Source organism: Platalea leucorodia (genome assembly GCF_965183815.1).
Source record: "Platalea leucorodia genome assembly, chromosome: 3".
In the NCBI taxonomy this organism is placed as follows: domain Eukaryota; kingdom Metazoa; phylum Chordata; class Aves; order Pelecaniformes; family Threskiornithidae; genus Platalea; species Platalea leucorodia.
The window spans coordinates 18,740,450-18,761,973 of record NC_138825.1 but is presented as its reverse complement, the minus strand read 5'-3'; the positions used below and the strand labels follow the sequence as shown (position 1 = coordinate 18,761,973).

The window sequence follows — 21,524 nt, the reverse complement described above, 5'->3', positions numbered from 1 at the left end:
AGAGGATATTCAGACATATTGGATTTCAAGAAAAGTTATTTTTAGGAACAAAATGAAAAGAACTGTTAAAAACACACAAGAGCATAAAACAAGCTATGTCTGTTTTGACATAAAATCAGAATACATTTTACCTTATCTGAACCCCTGAGTACATGTGATTATAGATGTCATTGTCTTCTAACACGCCATGTCCATTGTCATAAAAATAAACTCCAACCTAACACATCGAGAATTAAATTATTAGTTCCAAAGTAATGAAGTATAAAAACACAGAAGAACTTTCTTCTCTATGGCCCCCTTCTAACCCCGGAGCAAAACTCACCTGTTTCCCACTGTGTATTCTGTTTCTCCTCAAGACTGGAGTGCTCCCTGTTGTCACCCAGACTCCAGCCAAAGTATTGCTGTAAACTTCGTTTTCCTCAATCACACCTTGTCCTTTTTCATGCTAAATACAAGACAATTTAAGAGTTGAGAAAACCTGCAAACTGCCAATACTGTTTTTCTGGCTGTACCCATCCCTCCCCAACACAGCTTCTTTACTGTAGCAAAGTAATTCTTTTCTATTTGAGTATGTATTTTCACTTTTTTTTTTTTTTTTTTTTTAAGTAACAGTAGATCATGATTTTGAACGTTTGCCATGAAACGAAGAACACTCTGCATGTAAATCATTGTATTTCAAGGCTCTGCAGTAATATTTGCAAATCTCTGCTAGTCTGTTGGTAGAAGGTACCTCCCCCATGCCATGCAATCAGATGAAAGCTGTGGCACTTGGCACTTAAACCTACACCCAGCCCTGTCCACCAGACTGACAGAACATTGGCACGTCTCTTAAGGTAACTATCTTTCCCACGTGTTTGTGCTTAAAGCAAAGCAACAGTATTCTTGGTCAGGGTAAGCTGTTCTGGTTAGATTTACAGAATGAACAGATGAAGCTGCACACTTGCAGCATTAGCTGAACCTTAGGTAACTTTTGGCAGAAAGATACACAAATATTTCTCAAAATCTGATATGGCTTAAGGGAACCTGACAGCTTTTTCAGTTCAATTAGCAGAGCCCTTGCACACGCTGGAAATTGCACTTTATTCCTCACTTTTACAATACACGACCGTACAGCAATTGCAATGTATGTCATCCTGAAGGCAAAGAAAAAATATTTTCTGAGGTTAGTGGTAAACACATTACACTCCAAAAAAGCTGAACAGATTCCTAACTTTTTTTTTTTTAATAATGACAAACTACTGTGAAAACTAAGCCTTTAAAAAGCTTTTAACCAAGAAATGGTGAAATTCTGTCTTCTATCCCATTCTAAATTTTTAACTCTACAATAGAAATAATTTAGTGACATTCATAAGAGCCTTCATCTTTTAAATATCAGCAGCAGCTTCAGTCTATTACAATTAACCTAGTTTATAATGTAAGAAATTCAATCATTGTAAGTACAATCAAGCATTTTACATAGAGTACCTTTTCCCAATGTTTATATGGACAGAAAACAAGTTTGTATGCCTGTTTGTAGGTAACACTTACTACGTAAATTCCACCATGTTGACCGTCATGAATCTTGTTGTGTCGAACTATGGGACAGCTGTTTGTTCGAATCTGTATTCCTGCTAATGCATTACCTGTTAACAAAAATGTTATTTAATACAACTTACTCATTTTTCTCAGAATTCAAGATGCAATAAGCAAATTAGCTTACCATAAATGTCATTTCCTTCAATAAGGCCTCTTCCATCACCAAAGATATAAACACCACCTTGATTCCCATTAAAAATTGCATTGCCCCTAAGAAACAAAAGTATCCACATTATGACATGATTATAATACACTGTACAATACTATACACATATGTAGTGTCTAGGAGTGTACAACATTCAGATTTAAAATAGAGAATTTACGCTCTGTCGCTTTGAGAAATACACACTTCCAAGTATACAGGCAAATTAAAAATGCAGTTCAACCGAACACAGACAGCAATCTCATTTTTACATATACGGGAGTATTTACAGTTCATTATAAATAAATGAAATAAAATTGCACTTTTCCCCATCCCCATCAAGTCTCTTCTATGTAGTAAAATATCAACGAGGAAAACAATACCTTATTGTTGGGTCACTGTTTGAGGTAATCCAAACACCTGCAAAATTGTTTGCATAGATTTTGTTCTCTATGAATTGTCCTCTTCCTTTTTCATGAACATAGATTCCTCCAGTCTGGCCGTGATGGATTTCACATCGAACCACCGTAGGATTGGCATATGCTTTCACTTCAAAACCTGCTATCCTGTTTCTATGTATGTTGCAGCTTTCAAAATAACCCTTAAGACACAAAACGTGCAGTTTCCTGTAAAAGTCCTTTTACAAATGAAGGCTATTCCCTCCCCTCCCTCCCCTCTAAATACAATCCTCATTTAAAAAGGAAACAGTACCAAAATTGACAATATGTAAGTACTTATATAACTAATTAAAACAGCCACTGCCACTGTATCATTTTTTCCCCCCAAAATAAAATACTGTTTCAAAGACAGTGTTTGCATTGCTATTTATTACAACCCATGGAATACCAAGAAAAAATGGCAACTCTGGACATGGCACCTCGAAGAGGACTGAATATCAGGTTTCCTTAGCAGCGCCTAAGGATCAGACTCCTTTCAAAGGCCATAAAGCCCATAGGTCCAATATAAAAAACACAGTGCTATGGAGAAGACTACCTCCTTATTTTCAGACCCAGAACCATATATATTTGGTAAGAATATGATTTATTTAGGAAGAAGTGTCCTAAATTTCTTTGAAATAACTGGACAGAATAAATAGATATGGATGTGGGAGATGAGTAATTTTTCCAGGGCTGGACTGGTCTGAGCAACCAACTGGTAAACTTCCCCCCCCGCCCCGCTTTTTTAAAATGGTGTACACTTCCACTTAGGCACTGCAAGAGTAGTAGTAGGCCTACAACAAAGCTATATTTAAACATGTGCTTTATAAACAGCATAGCTATGGCGGGGGGGGAAGACATGCCACAGAGCCATCCCAGGCATGCTCCTTCTGCTATGCCAGCAAGCACTCGTGCAGCAGCACGATGAACTGGTCCGCGTGAAAATTCATCTGGCAAAATGGTTGTTTTCTGCCCGATGATATCTCCGATTCTAGTTCATTCTATGGCCATGCAAAGTAACTGTGTCACTCCTTTCAGAGCATTTTTCTGACACTGTTTTAGAACATTTTGATACTAAAATTCAACCTATTCTTTGAGGTGAACTTTAATGGTATTATGTGCCCATTTTGCCCAACTATAAGAACAGAAACTAAACAACTGGAAGAGGAAGCATCTCTTATTGGAGATGGCAGACGATCGCCAAGTGATGTGTTTCAATTTGTGGATGGCTTGGATGCAAGCTCTTGAAATCTCTAACCCAGGCTATCTCCAGCGGGCACCTGCAGAGGGCAAGACTGAAAACAGAGCACATGACATTCACAGCAGCACTCTGCTGCTGACAAACAACCAAAACTGCACTGTCCCTTACACCCAAGAACACACGGTTGAAAGATAACGTGAACCAATCCTAGTTCTTTCTTTTCTCCTAGATGTCTGTCTCTCTGTGCTCTGCAAAGCCATCTACAGTATACACAATCTATACGATTCCAGCTATACTTTTAGCAGTATCAGTCCTCATCACACAAAATATTACCTGCTTAACGAACTGATAACATGTACATAGGTAAAATATCTGACCCACAAGGAAAGGGACCCGACTTTCACTGATCTTTGTCACCCTCCGAGGCACCTCGCACAAATACTGTTTTTCCCGTAGCCACTTAAGTTAGTTACTTAGTCTCGCTAATCATGAGACTTGTTTTACTTGCAAACTACAAAAAAAGCACAATTCCTCCTACTGCCCAGTGTAACTGGATTCCAGTGTTGGTACTCACATGACCTACTACCACGAGCACCTCAGTCCTGGAGTTTCTACTATCTACCACACAGAAATTACTCAAGTTAGTGCCAACCTAAGTAGCAAGCACTCTGTTTCGCTGTTGTGTTACTCATGTGCTGTGAATTGCTCAGGGACTTCATCAAACATATTCTGATCACAAAAAAGCAGAAATACATACAGTTCAACGAGGAAATCAAGACAGCATGTACTTCTCCCTACTCTGAGGGCTGCAGCCAGGAAAGGCACTGCATTGATTAAACGTTCTCCAAAAAAGTACTATCAGTGTGCACAGCTCGGCTCCCCGGGCCCCTCTGGGTGACAAATAAAAAAGTCAAATGGAAAAAGCCTACTTTCTGTAAATATTCAGAATATATTTTTTTCAAGGACTTAGGATTACATTTCTTCAGAGTGAGTCAAGATGTTTTCAGAGTTCTCAAGGAAGCTACACACGAACAGACAGGGGAAGCTAAAGGAGATCTCCTCAGAAATACACCTTCACACCAACAGGCAGTCTTTGGGACCTCTTCTCCCAAAAGGAACCACTTTTTTTTCCTCATTTTCACTTAAAACAAAGCCCTCAGAGAAACTTAAGTAAGAAGACAATTTGGTATAAAGGTTAATCCTCTTAATGGCATACGTAATTTCAATTAAAATATTGCTATACATGGTCTGGTATCTTTTTAATTACTTCACACGTTATCTTCCCTTTGAGTGCCAAATACGTTGCTACTACAGCAACATGATGAGGGAAGAGAGGTATTTCAGATGCGCTTCATCACAGCCATTTCAGATGCCATGGGGAAGTTGCAAACAAGCAGAGCCTTTATCACACAGTCAGCAATATCGTTGCGAGCTTCAGCAAGCACTGTTATTCAATAGTAAGGAAATTTTGGTACAAATACCTTTAATTCTTGAAAACAATGCCATATACGGTGTAACTTTTAAACTGGCTTGGAAATGAAGTGAAAGAGAAGGCTCTTTCGCTTCTGCTTGTGTCCCAGTGTATCTACATAATATGCAACTTCAGAGAGGAACAGAAGAGGCACCTGTAGATTAATTGTACTCTACCCGCTACATCCTAGAATACCATAACATTACCTGACAGCAGAGTATAAGTATCATTTCTTCAAAAAGTAGAAAATTGAGCCTTCAAAATGATTGCTCTCCTACCTTCTTGAAAAAAGCAGGACCGCTGATTCAGAAGAAACTGAGATTTTCCTGTAAGCCTCTGTGAAAAAAGCGCTCCTCAAAAAGGAGGGGGGGGGGGGGAATCTACATCTCAGATTCCTTTATAAGACTGACTGCTGGGTCAGAAAGTCAAGGCTTTCTGCTAGGTAAGATCCTATAACATTCAATATTCATAAAGAGAAACTGCATTAAAAAGTCCAGTCCAACTCAAGCAGAGTCAGCTTAAGCTGAACTGCTGACTTGGAGCTGATGCAGTTAAACCCAGCATATTTCTGCACGTGTTGAGACCATGTCTGAACACCACCTGTGTGCCTAATTATTAAACTGAATTCAGTTAAACCAACAGAATTGCTGTTTGTCAGAATCACATGCTCTTCCACAGTCCTGAGCCACCACCTCCTTCCCAGACTGCCTATCTCCTATGCTGTTCTCTGTCGAAACCAACAACTTCTTTGGCCCAAATTCACCCCCCCTAGGGAGAAGGGCTAAACTTATCTCAGTCTTTAAGATGCCCCCAGGCAATCTCTGGTATCTTTTCCAGCCATGACAGCCGCTCCCCTTCAAAAGGCACTGTTGTGCCTTTGAACTATATCCTCTATATCCTCTCAAAGACATCTTCCTTTTTTTTTTTTTTTTTTTAAAGTTATGAACTTCTGGATCCCAAGAAATCACATATAGGTTCAGACAACATTTTCTTCTTGGAAAGTTAACAAACACTTTGTTAACAAGGAAATAAGAAGGACATTGTGTTTCTAAGTATAGAGGTAAATGATCTATTATCCATAGGGCCCACTAACACTGTTTGCAAACCCAAAGCTCACTGCCGGCTCCAGGTATAACCAGTAACACCATTAGAAACAGCCGGTTCCTTTCTTACCACTTCTGCCTAACAGCACAGGCAGGCTGCCCAACCTGCAGCTCTTAAGCTCCGTCCAGCTGTCGGGCAGCTCAAGCCCAGATCCTTTACGGAGATCCTGCCAGGCAGCTATTAAGGTCAGGAAGGTCAATACTCCTCCTCTGCACAGAGGGATTGCAAGCGTTATATTGCCTCCACCTCCTTCTAAGAAGGATTTTCAAGCGTGCTGGGTATTTTACTTGTGTTTTGTGATGGTTTCTGGTTATAATTCATCAGGTAGCAGTAGAAGAACCTGGAGAACGCAGAACCTGGCAGTGCCAGGATTGCTTAGTAAGAAGAGCAGCCCCCTGTGATTAATAAGGAAGAAGGAATAAGGGATGCATGTGGAAGAAAGCTACCATCTTACACAAAAATATCAAGTGTAAGGAGACTCAAAATACCTTAGCAGTAGCTTTCTGCTTGAAAAATCCCAAACATTAAAAAGTAGCTCTGTACATCAAATTTATTTAAAATACCAGGCAAAGCATTAGCTGTGGGCGCAAGATGATGGCTACAGTGCCAGAAAGCATGGGCAAGAGCACACCGCTGCAGCCTGTTAAGATCTGAGCAGAGAAAGTAATCACGAACAGAGAAACACCACAGTAATGGTAATTAATAATGTTAAGTAATTAATAATGGTAAGTAATAATGTTTCCACACAGTACTTGGTGTACAGAAAAAGTTGACGTGATGACAAAGAAGGGTTCCTGCGCAGCTGGACAAGCTCAGAAGACTTTTTACATCAAAACTAAGTCAGTATATGAACTTGGATTTTTTTTGGTTTTGCATTTTTTTCTAGTCTAACGAAAACTGCTTTGAAATGCATTAGGGTTAAAACTTGTAACTGATGGGATTTTGCTCACTGCTTTTGTTTTCAGAGGAATTTTTTCCCCCATGTATTTCTAAAAGGACTTTTTTTTTTTTTTAATACCTGTATTGTTTAAACAGTAATATGAAACACCTCTGCATTTCTTTAACATTGTGATCTTTGAGACAGAGGGGGGAGGAAAAAAAAAAAAAAAAAAAAAAAAAGAAAATTGTGCAAGCTTTAACACTTCCTACATATTTAATGACACTTGTATTCCCAACAGGGTAAGGAAAAAAAACCCAGGAGACCGAGATAAAGAAACGAACTGCTAAATAGTATCTGACTCTGTATCAACTTAATTAAATAGCAATAACAAGTATGACTGACAGCATAAAAAATATGTTTATAAAAATTTGCCTCCCAAAGCCTGGAATGGTCTTTATTCGAGAGCTGGTGGATTTTATAAAAATCCAAATGCAGCATAAAGAAAACCACATTCAAGACACAAAGCAAACCCTTTATTTTTAGCGCATAGGAAAAATTTGCTACTGCAGCAAAAGGCCAATGGAGTTTTTATGTAGTCTATATAGAAATTGGCATAAGCTTCATTCATATGTTTTGGACTTTGTATACACACTTCTTTAAAATTATCTGATTTGTAGTATTTAAAAGACTGAGGTGCCAACTAGTCACAATCACCCAACTTAGACACATGCTACTATACTTTTCTTCCATCAAAAAGGGAAAAAAAAAACCAAAAAAAAAAACCACACAAACAAGCAATAGTGCTATGTTTCTCATTCGGGAGCAATGGAAATGAAGACTGTTATGCCTACATCTCAGCTTTAAACTATAAAATTATGCTTATTCTTACAGTAAATCGGAATTTCTCTGTTGTTTGCAAACAGCTACTAAATACAGTTTATGACAAATGTCTGGTAACTCATCTCAGGCAACTGGCAAGAGAGGTCAGCATAAGGCACTGAGGGCTGCCAATGCCATGCTGCATTTTTAATGCCTGCTTGTTAAACACTTGGCACCAGCACTAAGGCAAACATCAGGGTATTGCCCGTTCAGAAGTAAGAGGTTAAGTTTCTACAAGTATCAAAACACAAAGAACAGTCTGAGAGCATGAAACCAAAAAACAAAGCAGTCTTGAACCTTTCAGAGCCAGCACTCCAGCACAGAAACCCACGGGAAAAGAACATGTAGGGTAGGAATTCAGCACTGGAATGTACTTATCCCACTTCACAGTCACAAGCAATGGGGAAAAAAAAAAAACAAACACCACACCACACCCAAAAATAACAGAAGGGAAGTGAGAGAAGTGAACATAGAAAAATCCATTAATTTGTTTAGGTATGTAGGATTTGTATCTGAAAGATGCCACGTCACTTAAAGAGTATGTAAATATTGCCAATGATGTCATTTCATCAACTCTATCGCTAGCATGATACAGGACAGAGGACGCTGCCAAAAGCAGACTGAGATGGAAGGGGGAGGGAGGGGGGGAAATCTTTCAAAGGAGTTTATGACTAAGAAAGATTTCAAAAATATTTGCAGCTGAGATAAATATTATTCACATGTTCTCTTTAGTGTGCTAGTGTTTCCTTTAAACAGAAAGGAGAAAGTTATTTCTATTCGATTTTGCTTGTGATATCACACTGATCACAGCATGGGACAGGTATTCCACCCGTAAGACAATAGATCAAATACACTTTTATTTAAAATGAATCAAGTGAATTCAGTCTGGCTTTTAAATTTTTTTAATATTTCAATACTCATATTTAATATTTATACTTCAGTACTTAAACAAGAAGCAGCTCCAGACTTTCCAATTAACCCTCAAGCCTACATACAGACATCTCCCCTCCAAGAGTTATTGAAGCACTCTCCTTTACCAGCTTTTCTACAGCTGAAATCTCTTCATTACATGTTTCTGAGCCTGTTTAAGTCTTGGAGGGTTGTATGGATATATGTATCCACCGAAGCGGATTAGGATTACTTATACAATATGTTAATACTGCTTAAATGAGGCAGTGGCAGCGTCCAAACAATGAAATAATAGAAACCAAAGACAATCTTAAGTTTGCCGCTACTCTTTGCAAAATGGCCAAAGAACTACAGCTCTAGAGAATATAAAATGATGTAAAGAAATCTGTCAGAAGACCACTAGAAGGGAATTCTTCTCGGCTGGTATAATCTTGCCGAACACAGAACAAATATGCTCCTTAGGATGGAACTAAGGGAGTGGAGAAGAGGCACCTAACAGAGCAGAATCCCACCACATTTGACCTTCCACTGACAAGAAGATTTTATGCCAGCAGCAAAAATAACAGCACTCTATGACCTCTTTACCTTCCACTGAGACCAGAAAACTGCAAATCAAACAGCTACAACTAGCACTGCATTGCTCCTTTACCCCTACCTCCCCAGCGACTTGGGTGGAAAGAGGAAAGGCCTCACTAGTTTCTACCCACAGTGGATTTTCTGTTAATACTATTTCCAGACTGCCAACACTCCTCAAGAACCCGACCAGATCTGGGTTAGAACTAAAGCAACAGAACAAGTACTTACAAGGGAAGGAAGATATCCTAACAAAGGGAAAAGAGATCCACAATTTAGTGAGCCTAAAAACAGCCAGTCAGGGATCAAACTATTGATCTTCAAAAACCAGCTGCTTCTCTTCTTCCTCTTATCCATGACGAAACTACATGTTATTTTTCTGAAAGCTTGCTACGTTATCTATTAGCTCTAATTGCATTAATCATTCATCAAAATTATGGCAATTTATTTCCCCAAAGAAATGCCTTATTACAAGAGATTATTATTTAATTCAATAGGCATCTGAGACCTAGCCAACAGTCCTCCAACACATTAACACAGTGTAGAAAACCCTCATGTTCAGCAGGAAAGCTAAAGCGATTCAGTACCTGAATTAATAAACATTTTATTTAGGAATAAGATTACTTTAAAATGGTAGATCATAGTTTCCTTGGAGCAAGCATCAAATGAGTCCAAGTTAAAAATTATTATCTACTGTAGTCAGATCTCTGAACATACTAAATTGGGGGGGGTGAGGGGTGGTGACAGGAAGACGAAATACATGAGAGATACGGAAGGAACAGTGGATCCAAAGGTCAGAAGATAAAGTGAGAAAATTGAAACGAGAAAACAGAGGTCCAGTCTACACCCAAGCTATGTCTGCAAAAGTGTGAAAACACTTGGGACTCAGCTAGTCAAAGCCATTAACGTCTAATGCTTGCATTTCTACAGGTATTTTTTACAAGAATTAATTATCTTTCTCAGGGACTAAATAAGATCTACCAGTAAAACTACTGTTTCGATGATAAAAGACATTTACTTACAGAAGAACATCTGTGGATATAACATTTCAGGTCTAGTTATGGTCTTCGTGCCAAAGAACAAACCTAGCATATATTTAGCCATAGCTAGGCAAGCCACGTGTCAGGTAGTAAGGGTAGGAACAAAATGTATGGCGGGGAATATGCACTAGCATCCCAGAGTACATGAAATATCCACTGCTTTGGCTGACCTCGTTCTTCAGCAGCGTTCTGAAATCGAGTCTGTTGCAGTGAGGTTTTCATTACAGCAGCAGCACAGCACCAGAGAAGAGGTTCCTATTTATCTACAGCACCTTTAAAAACGCAACCCTCAAAGCAACTGACTATACAGTTTATTATTCCCTATCACCAAAGCTACAGACAATCCATGTCCTGCACCATCCAACACCTACAGCAAGATAATCAAATTCTGTGGTATCCTTGTGAAGGCAAGAGGGAATCTGAAATCATGCTGATCTTGAACATCACACTTGATCCGACAGTGAGCAGTATTAACTTCAGCATCCCTTATTTACTTTGACATTTAGTTCACCATACTCTGATCACATTTTGTACTTTTTATGTGTGTAATTTTCATAGAATCATAGAATAGGTTGGGTTGGAAGGGACCTTTAAAGGTCATCTAGTCCAACCCCCCTGCAATGAGCAGGGACATCCTCAACTAGATCAGGTTTCTCAGAGCCCCATCCAACCTGACCTTGCGTGTTTCCAGGGATGAGGCATCTGCCACCCCTCTGGGAAACCTGTGCCAGCGTTTCACCACCCTCATCGTAAAAAATTTCTTCCTTATATCTAGTCTAAATCTGCCCTCTTTTAGATTAAAACCGTTGCCCCTTGTCCTATCGCTACAGGCCCTGCTAAAAAGTCTGTCCCCATCTTTCTTATAAGCCCCCTTTAAGTACTGAAAGGCTGCAACGAGGTCGCCCCGGAGCCTTCTCTGCTCCAGGCTGAACAACCCCAACTCTCTCAGCCTTTCCTCATAGCAGAGGTGTTCTACCCCTCTGATCATTTCTGTGGCCCTCCTCTGGACCCACTCCAAGCCATCCATGTCTTTCCTGTGCTGAGGACCCCAGAGCTGGACGCAGTAATCCAGCTGGGGTCTCACCAGAGTGGAGTAGAGGGGCAGAATCACCTCCCTTGACCTGCTGGCCACGCTCCTTCTGAGGCAGCCCAGCATACGGTTGGCCTTCTGGGCTGTGAACACACATTGCTGGCTCATGTCCAGCTTTTCATCGACCAGTACCCCCAAGTCCTTCTCCGCAGGGCTGCTCTCAATCCCTTCATCCCCCAGCCTGTATTGATCCCAGGGGTTGCCCTGACCCAGGTGCAGGACCCTGCACTTGGCCTTGTTGAACCTCATGAGGTTCACATGGGCCCACTTCTTCAGCTTGTCCAGGTCCCTGTGGATGGCATCTCGTCCCTCAGGCATGTCAACTGCACCACTCAGCTTGGTGTTGTCTGCAAACTTGATGAGGGTGCATTCGGTCCCAGTGTCTATGTCACTGATGAAGATATAAAACTGGACTGGTCCCAATACAGACCCCTGTGGGACACCATTTGTCACCGATCTCCATCTGGACATTGAGCCGTTGACCACTACCCTCTAGACCTGACCATCCAACCAATTCCTCATCCACCGAACAGTCCACCCATCAAATCCATATCTCTCCAATTTAGACAGAAGAATGTTGCAGGGGACCATGTCAAAGGCCTTACAGAAGTCCAGACAGACAACATCCATAGCTCTTCCCTTGTCCACTGATGTAGTCACTCCATCATAGAAGGCCACTAGGTTGGTCAGGCAGGACGTGCCCTTGGTGAAGCCACGCTGGCTGTCTCGAATCACCTCCCTGTCCTCCATGTGCCTCAGTATAGCTTCTAGGAGGATCTGTTCCATGATCTTCCCAGGCTGAGGTGAGGCTGACAGGTCAGTAGTTCCCAGGGTCTTCCTTTCTACCCTTTCTCAAAATGAGTGCAATGTTTCCCTTTTTCCAGTCACCAGGGACTTCACCTGACTGCCAGGACTTTTCAAATATCATGGAGAGTGGCTTGGCAACTACGTCAGCCAGTTCCCTCAGGACCCGGGGATGCATCTCATCAGGTCCCATAGACTTATGCAGGTTCAGGTTCCTCAGGTGGTCACGAACCTTCTCTTACAGTGGGAGGGACTTTGCTCCCCCAGTCCCCATCTTGCGGTCCATCCACTTGAGAGGTGTGGGAAGAGAGGTTGCCAGTGAAGACTGAGGCAAAGAAACTGTTGAGTACCTCAGCCTTCTCCTCATCCACTGTTACCAGTTTGCCAGTCTTGCCCATCAAGGCAGTACACTTTCTTTGACCTTCCTTTTCTGGCTGACACACCTGTAGAAGCCCTTCTTATTCTTTGCATCCCTTGCCAAGCTCAGCTCCAGCAGCGCCCTGGCCTTCCTGACCCCATCCCTACACAACCATGCAGCATCCCTATACTCTTCCCAGGATACCTGTCCCTGCTTTCACTGCCTGTGCATTTCCTTCTTGCCCTTTAGTTTGACCAGCAGGTCTTGACTCATCCTCGTCGGTCTCTTGCCTTCCTTTCCTGATTTCTTACACTCTTGCGCTCTATGGAAAGCATCCTTAAAGATCTGCCATTTTAAGACTGACTAGAAGGAAACTGCTCATTTTGCCAGCTGGGTGGGGGGAATTGGGACTTTGTCATTCAAGCAGGAAAAACAATGATTTGGCACTGTTTGGAAGACATGCAGAGTATTTTGCTAAAACAGATCAGCAAATAATCTTTTATTTCAGTGGCAAAAATCCATTCTGTTTATTTCAAGGGCTATGCAAACTCATTACTCACTACTTTACATGTACTTGGAAGTTATCACCTTCATCCCACAGAAACAAACATTTTTATGAAAGAAGGCCTTAATTCTGAAACTAAATTCTGTGTTAAAATTCCACAACTAACTCCATGCTAGAAAAGTCCTCTTCCCTGGGAAGCTGGACATATCGTGTTTCAGAGATTTAACATTAAAATAAGACTGATTAAGTCTCCCCAGAGCATTTTATTTCATTTTTAAATCTTCCAGCACCTTATTTTTTGCTCCGTTTCAAAGGAAAAAGAATGAAGCAATAGTGTAAATGTAAGCCTACCATTTACATCCTATTTCAAGAGGTATTTTGTCACTGCAACATAATTCAATCTAACAGGCTGCCAATCAACTGCAAAAAGCTTGCTTAAACCTCTTTCAGCTAAAATTGTCTTTAAAGTCAAGTTGCCCACTGAAGGGCAAGAGAAGAATGGCAGGCATATCTTAAAATATCTGTTCACATAAAAAAAATGTTTTTCTAAACATTTCTTCAATGACAGGTGAAATTTGAGGACTTTAGCTACACAACATCTATATTCCTTCCTTCAAAAGAAAACATATACGTTACCATGCCATGGTCAAAAGTGAAAACGCCAACATCACGTCCATGGTGAATGTGATTCCGTCTGATAATGGGATTTCCATGGTTTTTAACCCAGATCCCTGCTAATGCATTATTGGAGATCTCATTGTCCTCATATATTCCCTGAGAAATAAAAATGTAAATTAAGATGGGAATCAAGAACATTAAACAATTTTATCAAAGTAAAGAAATTGATATCGAAAAATACCTGTGCATGGTCTGTAATATAAAGTCCAACATTTTCACAGTCGCTGATGTTACAGTGTTTAATAGTAGGACAAGCTCCCTGGCCACTAACACATACTGCAGAGCCAACTGGAAGAAAACAGTACAGTTACCATAGCTTCAAAGCATAGTGTATTTATAAATAGTCTGGCAGTGCTTTTGCAAGAAAAGTTAGTGTGAACTGATATTTAAAAAAGATTCGGCATGCACAGTGCCAAAGCATTGCAAGCCACAGGCAGAAAAACACTGTCATCATTTTGCAGATGCAAAAAACCGAGGTAGGAGTTGCTTTAAAAATCACTCTGCCAAGGTTACACAGCTGTGTATGATTGCCAGAATAGACAATAGTTTACATAATAATTCATGCTTATGAAAGATCTCGCTCATTTATTTCCCTACATTAGGCCCACTGTATACTGACTGTTCACAACAGACAAAGGACACCAGAAATATAATAAAATTCTATGCTAATTACTGCCTTATTTTACTTCCCTTTAAACTTCCATAACCCAGTACTTCAAAGAGCCCAAACAAATAATAATTTTGTAGCATACAAAGACACACTGTCTAACTAAAGATGAGCCAGAGACAAACAGCACAATCTCGAGTACAGAACTACACATCGGAAACCAACAGGTCTCTTCCCAGCTGAATTACAAAGCTCCTTGCTGCAGCTCCTTGGATGATTTCAGCTACCATACCATTACCCAGAGAACAAACTCTTTTCAGGCAACTAGGACTCAAGCGGCTCAGGAATTCATCAGATCAGCTTGATTCCCTGAACTCCATGAGGTATGAAAAGGTGAAATTCTACGGCCACTAAAAATCAATAGCAGATTCGCAGTGATTTCAGAAAGGTAAGACTTCACCTCAAGGTATCTGGCCTATGTAACACACACCTTCTCTGCAATTAAACATCACTAAATAAGCAAGCCAGTACATGCTCTATTAGTAAGTTTTCATATTACCTTCTAGCACAGTACCACAAAGACTATATTTTAATAATTCATAGACTCATTTACAGAGCTTTTTTTTTTTTTAAATCCTTAAGAAATTATTTTGATTGTCTAGTCTGACCTTATGAATAATACAGGCTATAATAATTCCCTGAATTAATTCCCGCTTCAATTCTAGTAGCAGGAATTTCAGCACATATCTTTTAGAAACACATTTAATTTTGATTTGAATGTTTCCAACAACTGAGAAACCACCATAAAGCTTGTTAGCTGGTTACAGAGTTGCTACCCTGTTAATTTACACTTTAATTGCTCATCTGAATTCCTCCAGCTTTAGCACCCAGTTACTGGTTCTCTTTATACCAGTGTATGCCATGCCCAATGCAGGCACGTATTTAGTGCCAGCAATGTACTCCTTCAGCCTCCTCCTCGATAAAGTAACAAATTGCAGTCAGTATGTTTTTCATTACAACTGAATTTTTCTGCTTTATCTTTTAGGACTTTTCATTGAACCGTTTCTAAATTTTCAACACGTTGCTATGGTCACCAGGAAAGAGCACTTTATTCTGAAGCAGGACTAAGCAGAGGTGCAATACAGCCTCTCTACTTCTGCTCAATATTCCCAGAGGCATAACTAAGGATCACATCAGTTCTTTTGGCCACTCGACTACACGAGTGCTCATATTTAGCTGTTTACCCACAATGACTCTTTAAGCTTTTCTCAGGAGAGAGGTTTATCACTTAAAATAGGAACAAAAACGAGTTGTGTGTATAACTTCACACTCATCCACACTAATGTGAATATTGTTTGAGCATCCATCTTCCAAAAAGGGCATAGCAACCCATCCTCCTGGTTATTTATACTACCCTAAGTCATCATTGTCTACAAGTCTCTCTCATCAATAGGTATTTTATTTCTTCTCTGCAGATCATTGATAAAGTAGCCTTAAGTCAAGAAGTAGCCACAGAAAAGCCCATTTAAAATTACCCTGAAAGTTATTTTTCCTCTATTTAATGTGTGTTCTGGTAATTCTGTAAAATTCTAAAGTTTTAAGGCACTATACATTGAAGGAAAATATTTTTCAAGCATCTATGTAATTATACCGGGACTGCTACCTTCTTTTAGTCAAAGAAAGTAATCAAAAATGCTAACAGCGTGATGCAACCATTATAACTTTCTGTAAATACACATTAAATTGCTTCAATCACAAATTTTAAATTCTTGATTGACCAAACCCCCGCCTTTACTATCTCATTATTCTACCCAGGATCAACAGGCAGTACTACTTGCCACACTTCATCCTGTATAGTCTCCCCCATGCCATCCCGTCCCCCTGCCCCGGACATACACCATCTCACCCAAGTTTCAAGTTACTGTTGATACATAATAGGAGCCCAGAATATTTCTTGGCCAGTTCTTTTTAAACTCCTGTATGATTTTAGAATGTCTATTTTTACAGCTGTTTAACCTCATCCATGGTTACTGTCAAGAGTGGAATGTATTTCATTATCCCTCTAGGGTATGAGCACATTTATCATTCCTGCCTATTCTCATTAAATATGGAACAAAAATTACACAACACTTTGCCATTCAAATTCTTCCATTCTATGATGGATCAGTATCACCGCTAAAATTCCCTTTGTTCCCCAAGTTAAGACACAAGCACTGTCTCTTCTAGACAGATGTTATATCTTGTCTTGTTTACCAAGTTCTGTTTGGGGGGGCAGGGAGGTATTTTGTTTGGGTGTTTGTATTTTGGGGGGGGGGGGTCCACAGTTTCCTGCAATTCATATTTTCCTATTTGTATTAATTGCTAATAACTTCTCATTTTTGTATTTCATAATTGCTTTCACTCCCCTTTCCTCTAAGTCTTTTGGTGACAGTGAGGAACTGTGGATTTTTGGGAACTCGGTGTGATGTTCCAAAAGCATACCTCTATCACATTTTGCTTATTTAAACGAAAGCAATCTTTATTCTGACTCACTTCACTGGACTTCACTATTGATTGTGTGAAATTGGTCCTTTTAGAGTACCAAGCACATGTATTACTGGTTTAGGCTTTATTTTGTTTACTCAGAATATAATGATTGCACACGCTGAAGCAATACTTAAAAAAAAGGCACATTGCCATCCACTATTTCTTTTCTCTATCAGGGTGAGGACTAATACAGATTTCCTCTACAATGGATGCAATAGAACCTCTAGACTCAGGATCTTGCCATTTAAACTTTATTTTAAAATATTTCAAAGATGCTTTCAACTGGCAGCAAGAGACCTCCAGCTTAAATCACCCGCACTTATACAGCTCCCATCTTTACATATTACATACATTAAGAACTTTACATATGACAAAGTAGAAATATGCTTTAATGCCATTAGGAGATCTACAGAAAGCATATCAAGCATGTGCTAGGAAAGAGGTTTTGAATGCTTATGGATCAATATTTCAGAGATGTCACTGACTTGGAAACAGTAAATGCCTTTTCTGGCAGACTGCCATTCTTCCTCCCTTTTTACACACGCTCAGTACTTCCTGAGTAGGTTATAGCAAGGCTTGGTAGGATTAAAAAAGTCAACAAAAATTAATAATCAATAAGTGATGATAGTACAGCCTCCACACAGCCTCCACAACTGACCAGAAATTTTAACTTTGGAGAAGAAAAGCAGCAATTCAATGCAGCAAACATTCAGAAATCCAGAGTACTGAAGAGGGCAAAAGTCCAAAATTCTCAGAAATAGTCTTCCAGAATGAAAAGTGGTCATGAAAAAAAATTATCAGAGCTTAATTTTAATAAACAACTTTCACAAAAACATCAAGACCTACTAGCTTATCTGTAAGCACATGTTTCAATATGATGCCATGCAGCTCTTCAAGCTACTTTTATAACCAAGCTGAATGTGGTCCAAGAAACCAATCTAATTCCCCTCATTTGTTATCAGGGTCCCCAGTATTGGTATATAAGAATTTCCGGAACAAATCTTCTTCATATACTTCAATTTCCCAGTATTTAGCATTAAACAAATAAATCAAGATACTGAGAGCAGCTAGCTGTTCTTTGTTCCTCTTTTTTCATTTTTAACACTTCCACATATTAGCTGATACGTCTCCAATAAAACAGATGGCGATGCAAAGCGTAGAGCTGCCTTGACCAAAAGTGAAGTAGTGTTTTATTGCCTGAAACCTCCAAGAAAAGAGCATACCTTCCTTGACAAGGCACAGACAAGGAATCCTTCCACCGTTCTTATTACAGTCCCCTGCAGAATACCCTCCTCCATAGCTAGTACCAGAAAAGTGTAATTTTTATATCTAGTTGAAGATCTCGTTTCCTTGCCTTTATGTTGAGCTGAGCAACCTTTATGCACAGCCTGCTGCGCAGATCCATTCCCTTTCACTAGCTGAACTTAGGTATATAAAGTTCAGATTGCCATTTCCATGCAAAGACTCAGTATCTTAATTCTCTGGTACCTCTTCTTTCTGACACTCCAACTCCACTTCATCTGGTTGTGTTCAAACGCATTAAACTTGCCATGTCTTGTGTCTAGCGGCTGCAAACTGCCACATCTTCCTGCCGACGACTGTGAATTGCCATCCAGCCTCTCACTTCCACTTCCTCTGACCCTTTCTTTCCCGAATCTAGACTACCAATGTTCCCCAAATCAGGCGGTATAAATTCCTCATTATTTCTGATGGCAAAACGAGTCTAACTTTCCACACTATGCATTTCTTCTGCCTGCATAGCTAGGAACTCATACTTTGAGTATGTCACATCATTCCACTCTTGACAGGAAAGTGAATTTAGCTTAGCAGTTACAGCTCATGACTGTTTTAATGCCATCAATCCCAATACTGCATATTGCAATGAACCTAATGTAAAAGTCCCATGTGTGCCCCCTTCAAATGCCCTCTCCTGCTAGCTACAACTATATATACCAAAACCAGGTAAGTTTATATAAACTATCACTTTTCAGGTTTTAAACTAAGTGCCCAGAAAGTCCAAACTGATTCAAAGAGAAGACCAAGCATACATTATCACAAAGGTCTTAGACATGAAGAAGTCACTGTAGCAATGCCATTTCAAGGCAAATAAGGCTTGCAGACCTGTATTAAACACCTGCATCAAAAAATGAAATATGCCAATAGTGATCATAATCAATTTGTGTGCTGCTTCCATTTGCTGTGGTTAGTTTAGTAATTTTAAACACAGTGTTAATTTCAAACAATAAAAAGCCCACTAACCAGTACAAGTACTTCGAATAATACAGTGATCTATAATTGGACTGCAGTTCACGGTAATCTCTAAGCAGTGGTGTGCATTGTGGTGCTGAGCAGATTTGTCATCAGGGTTGAACTGAAAAAGGAAGACAACACAGAAATGTAGTATTTATTTAATTGCTCAGGCATTAAAATGAAATTATTAAAAGCTCTGCTGAAGTTTGAGATTCTTACCCTGATTGTCATATATCCAACATAGGCATCTTCAGAACCCTCCATAAAAACGAAGGTGGAATCTCTAGTGTTTTCTATTATAACTTTATCTGCTACTTTTCCAGGGGCTGTAAAGAAGACATTTATTAAGTCTTAGTTTATGCCACTGACAAGAGAGCCTCAAAAGACTTCTAGAATTCTGTTCAAAGCAAAGGAAAGCGAACACTATTCTTGGCACATAAATAGTCTCCATGTCAGAAGAATCTTAAACCAGAAAGTTTCAAAGACAATGAAGGAACTAGTCTTTAACTAAGACAATCTTGCACAATTTAATATCTAGTTCCATTAGAAAAATACTCTTTTGTACAGAGCTCGTTTTTGACTACTACTTATTACGAACTGAATTAACAGTTTAAACATGGATACCAGTCTAGAGGCACTGTAATTCTGTTACTAAATACAATGTATTTTGGTATTCTAAACCCTTTTATTAAAGCTAAATACACACATTCCATCACTAATTTGAACCGATTTAAACAACTACTTAGTAATCTGCTCATGACCTACGAGTGACCTCCCCACACTTCTCAAATGTAAGATTCAGAGTTTTGAATTGACATCCTCATTATCCTTTAGAAGGAAATCTTATATTATAAGATTGAACTATACTTCTGAAAGTATGTACAGAAGGTTTCAAAATGGTTCACTTGCAAGTTCCCATAATCTGCAATTTGATTTCCTGTGTTACCAGCAAGGCTCTGCTCTATTCTTTATCCTTAATCCAAGGGAAGGAAATGTTTATATTGGTATGGCAACAGCCAGCAGAGGGAGCACAAGTTAACAACAGTCTTACATTGGTATAAATTCAAGGATTCTCATTCACAAGCACGATAGTTTGTCTGATTTGAAACTGCACGTTAAATATGCAAGACAGAAGAAGCCTTCCTCAATACATGAAATGTAAATATGGAAGTTTCACATACTATAGTAGATAACTTATCTGATAGCAATTTCAAACGATTCCCAACTTGAGACACACAAACACAAACAGGTATTTGCCCTAAATTCTGTAATTTATTGAAGAGCCTACGTACAGGATTTCTCACGAGCAGATCTTCTTCTGTTGTCTGTTGACACTCGTACAGACAAGTGGTATGTCCTGTTCTTTATCACTCAGGCAGAAAGGTGCCAGTCAGAATGAAGCAACATTTACATCATTATCCAGCTTGTTCTCACTATCTAAAAGCCAGATCTTTGCTTTCATTACTGCAGAGTTGCAAATATTTTAAGGTAGTCTAGCTCTTCTTCATACCACTATTCACTTAGTGCTAGATAACAACTACAAGAGGCTTTGATGAGGACTTGTGTCGTCATACAAAATACTTTTCTGTGGCCTGGTAACATTTCTATCTATTCACCATGGTGCAAATGCACTGGCATACAGACATCAGGATACTTCAGCATCTGAGAAAGAATGGCACCGCAGATACTGCAGGTGAACCAAAACCAGAAAATAAATGGAGCCCTTAACAAGAAATAAGAGAGCCATAAATTAATATCAGAATTGTGGTCCCTCTTAGAGGGGCAAGGAAAAATTGCAATTCACATTGGATGCTCTGAAATACTATCAAACAAAGCAGAGGGATTTGTGGAATTGTGTTTGGAGGTGCTTGCCATGCACTTGGATGATGTTCTCTACAGACACCTCCTTCCTCTCAGCACATGAGTTACTCTACATGTGTCTGAGTTTGGAAGGTCCCAGAATGCCCATTATGGAACATGCCAATTAGTAAGACTACTGCATTTAGACCCCTCCAGGAAAAGGCTGAAGAGGGAAGGGGACTTGCTCAGCATTGGTTTCATTCTAACTGCATCAAAGAAATTCTCTGCAACATCCTATTGAATCTTTGCAAAAGAATTATTCAGAGAAATATCTGTATTTCAGCTTTTGGCTTAGACCGCTTTAGAAGAGAGAAACCGGTACAAGAAAGGGAAAAGAAAGAAAAGGGCCACTAATTTTGTAATTAAGCAAAATAGAGCTCCCAAGAAGTCTATTTGCTGAAGTCTAAGGGAGTCATGTTCCACGGGATCGGAATTCATACTCAGTTTAAGGACCAAGTTGAGACCATTTAGAAATAATTTAACAGAAATTCTACGATAAGGGACTGCCTGAAGAATTAAAAATTAACTGGATGTTGCTTCAGAACTCTTTTATTCCTCAAAAGGAATAAAATAATTTCACTTTTCAGTGCATTAATAGAAAAATAACTAGATTCTGCAGGAAATAATTGTGACTG

At 39.5% G+C, this 21,524-nt stretch overlaps 1 protein-coding gene across 2 annotated transcripts in view; it reads right to left on the bottom strand.

The window, feature by feature from the left end:
• Positions 1 to 21,524, bottom strand: part of FBXO11 (F-box protein 11) — a 79,495-nt gene that overhangs the window by 6,190 nt on the left and 51,781 nt on the right. For both annotated transcript variants that reach the window (XM_082306093.1, XM_082306094.1), the window contains exons 8-16: positions 19,249 to 19,355; positions 19,039 to 19,150; positions 13,828 to 13,934; positions 13,605 to 13,742; positions 2,101 to 2,318; positions 1,700 to 1,785; positions 1,528 to 1,622; positions 323 to 445; positions 132 to 217 (exon numbers count right to left, since the gene is read on the bottom strand). In XM_082306093.1, the coding sequence (XP_082162219.1) occupies positions 132 to 217; positions 323 to 445; positions 1,528 to 1,622; positions 1,700 to 1,785; positions 2,101 to 2,318; positions 13,605 to 13,742; positions 13,828 to 13,934; positions 19,039 to 19,150; positions 19,249 to 19,355 (1,072 nt within the window). The remainder of the gene's footprint in view (positions 1 to 131; positions 218 to 322; positions 446 to 1,527; positions 1,623 to 1,699; positions 1,786 to 2,100; positions 2,319 to 13,604; positions 13,743 to 13,827; positions 13,935 to 19,038; positions 19,151 to 19,248; positions 19,356 to 21,524) is intronic.